At 53.9% G+C, this 1,369-nt stretch overlaps 1 protein-coding gene across 1 annotated transcript in view; it reads right to left on the minus strand.

The window, feature by feature from the left end:
• Positions 1-1,369, minus strand: part of GUITHDRAFT_116430 (hypothetical protein) — a gene marked incomplete at both ends in the record, with an annotated part of 5,812 nt that overhangs the window by 1,564 nt on the left and 2,879 nt on the right. Inside the window, 5 exons of the mRNA XM_005824389.1 lie at positions 258-299; positions 462-515; positions 599-699; positions 881-956; positions 1,000-1,040. Coding sequence (XP_005824446.1) covers positions 258-299; positions 462-515; positions 599-699; positions 881-956; positions 1,000-1,040 — 314 coding nt within the window. The remainder of the gene's footprint in view (positions 1-257; positions 300-461; positions 516-598; positions 700-880; positions 957-999; positions 1,041-1,369) is intronic.

Below are 1,369 nucleotides of genomic sequence, written 5' to 3' on the forward strand. Positions count from 1 at the left end.
CTTCCTGCCTTGATGAAGGAGTCGTAAACTTCTCCTCCAAAGAGAAGCTCCTGCCATCGTACGATCATGCTTCTCCTCCTCGTCCTCGTCCTCATTCTCCTCCTCGTCCCTCGTCCCTCGTCCCTCGTCCCTCGTCCCTCGTCCCTCGTCCTCGTCCTCCCCTTCCTCGTCCTCGTCCTCGTCCTCGTCCTCGTCCTCGTCCTCGTCCTCGCCCTCCCTACTTGCCCCCGTTTCTGCTCGTGCCCTCCTCCACCTACCTTGGCGATGAGCTCTGAAGCCACAAGACGAACGACTTCACCCTGCCAATAAGAATCAGCAAAAACATTGAAAAGAATCACCACCACCACCACCACCACCATCATCATCATCATCATCATCATCTTAGTCTTCATAATCGGCATCTCCATCATCACCATCACCATCACCATCCAAGTTGTCAAGAGTTTGTCCTCTCAACTCACCAGGAACATCCCTGAGATCATCTTCTCGTACAGATGCTCCCCCGGATTCACACTCTGAAAAAGAAGGGGAAACGCATCAGGAATTTGATAAAAAGAAGAAAAAAAGAACACAACAAAGAACAACACACTCTTGATACCTTGGAGTCGAGCATGACGTCATAGGCCAGGAGAGGAAGCACCTTCATGGTGGAATCGAAACCTCCCCACTCTGTGTTGATGATATGCTCCTCGTGCTTTCCTGTGGTGTACGTGAGCCAAACAGCAGGAAGCAGGAGCAGGAGCAGGAGCAGAGGGAGCAAGCGGGGGAGGAAGAGGAAGAGGCGGGGGAGGAAGAGGAAGAGGAAGAGGAAGAGGAAGCTGAGGAGGAGTAGGAAGCGGAGGCGCGACAGGATGGCAAAAAAGGGAGGAAGGGGTGTTACCAGCATAGGGAGCTGAGAACCAGGTGACGACAGATGGACTGGAGCTGAAGGCAGGGGCCTCGTAAAGCTTCGAAGCCTGGGGTGGTCAAGACAAGCTGGGAAAGGTCAAAGTGTGACACCTTGGCGACAGATTGCTTGAAGCACAGGTTGGTGCCAGTGCCTACGAAAAGTGAGAGGAGAGCGAGAGAAAGAGGGCGGGGCGGGGAGGGGGGGAGAAAGAAGAAGAGCGAGAGCGAGAGAAGAGGAGAGAAGAGAAGAGAGAGAAGAGAGGGAGAGGGAGACAAACAGGGAGAGAAGAGAGAGAAAGGGTGGAGCAGGAGGAGGAAGAGGAATATGAACAGAGAAGGAGATGGAGGAGCAGGAGCAAGAGCACGAGGAGGAGGAGGAGAAGGAGGAGGACGAAAAAGAGGAGAAGGGAGAGAACAGAGGAGATGGAAGAGCAGGAGCACGAAAAAAGGGAAGGAGGAGGAGGAGCAAGAGCACGAGGAG

Source organism: Guillardia theta, assembly GCF_000315625.1.
Source record: "Guillardia theta CCMP2712 unplaced genomic scaffold GUITHscaffold_95, whole genome shotgun sequence".
Classification (NCBI taxonomy): Eukaryota; class Cryptophyceae; order Pyrenomonadales; family Geminigeraceae; genus Guillardia; species Guillardia theta.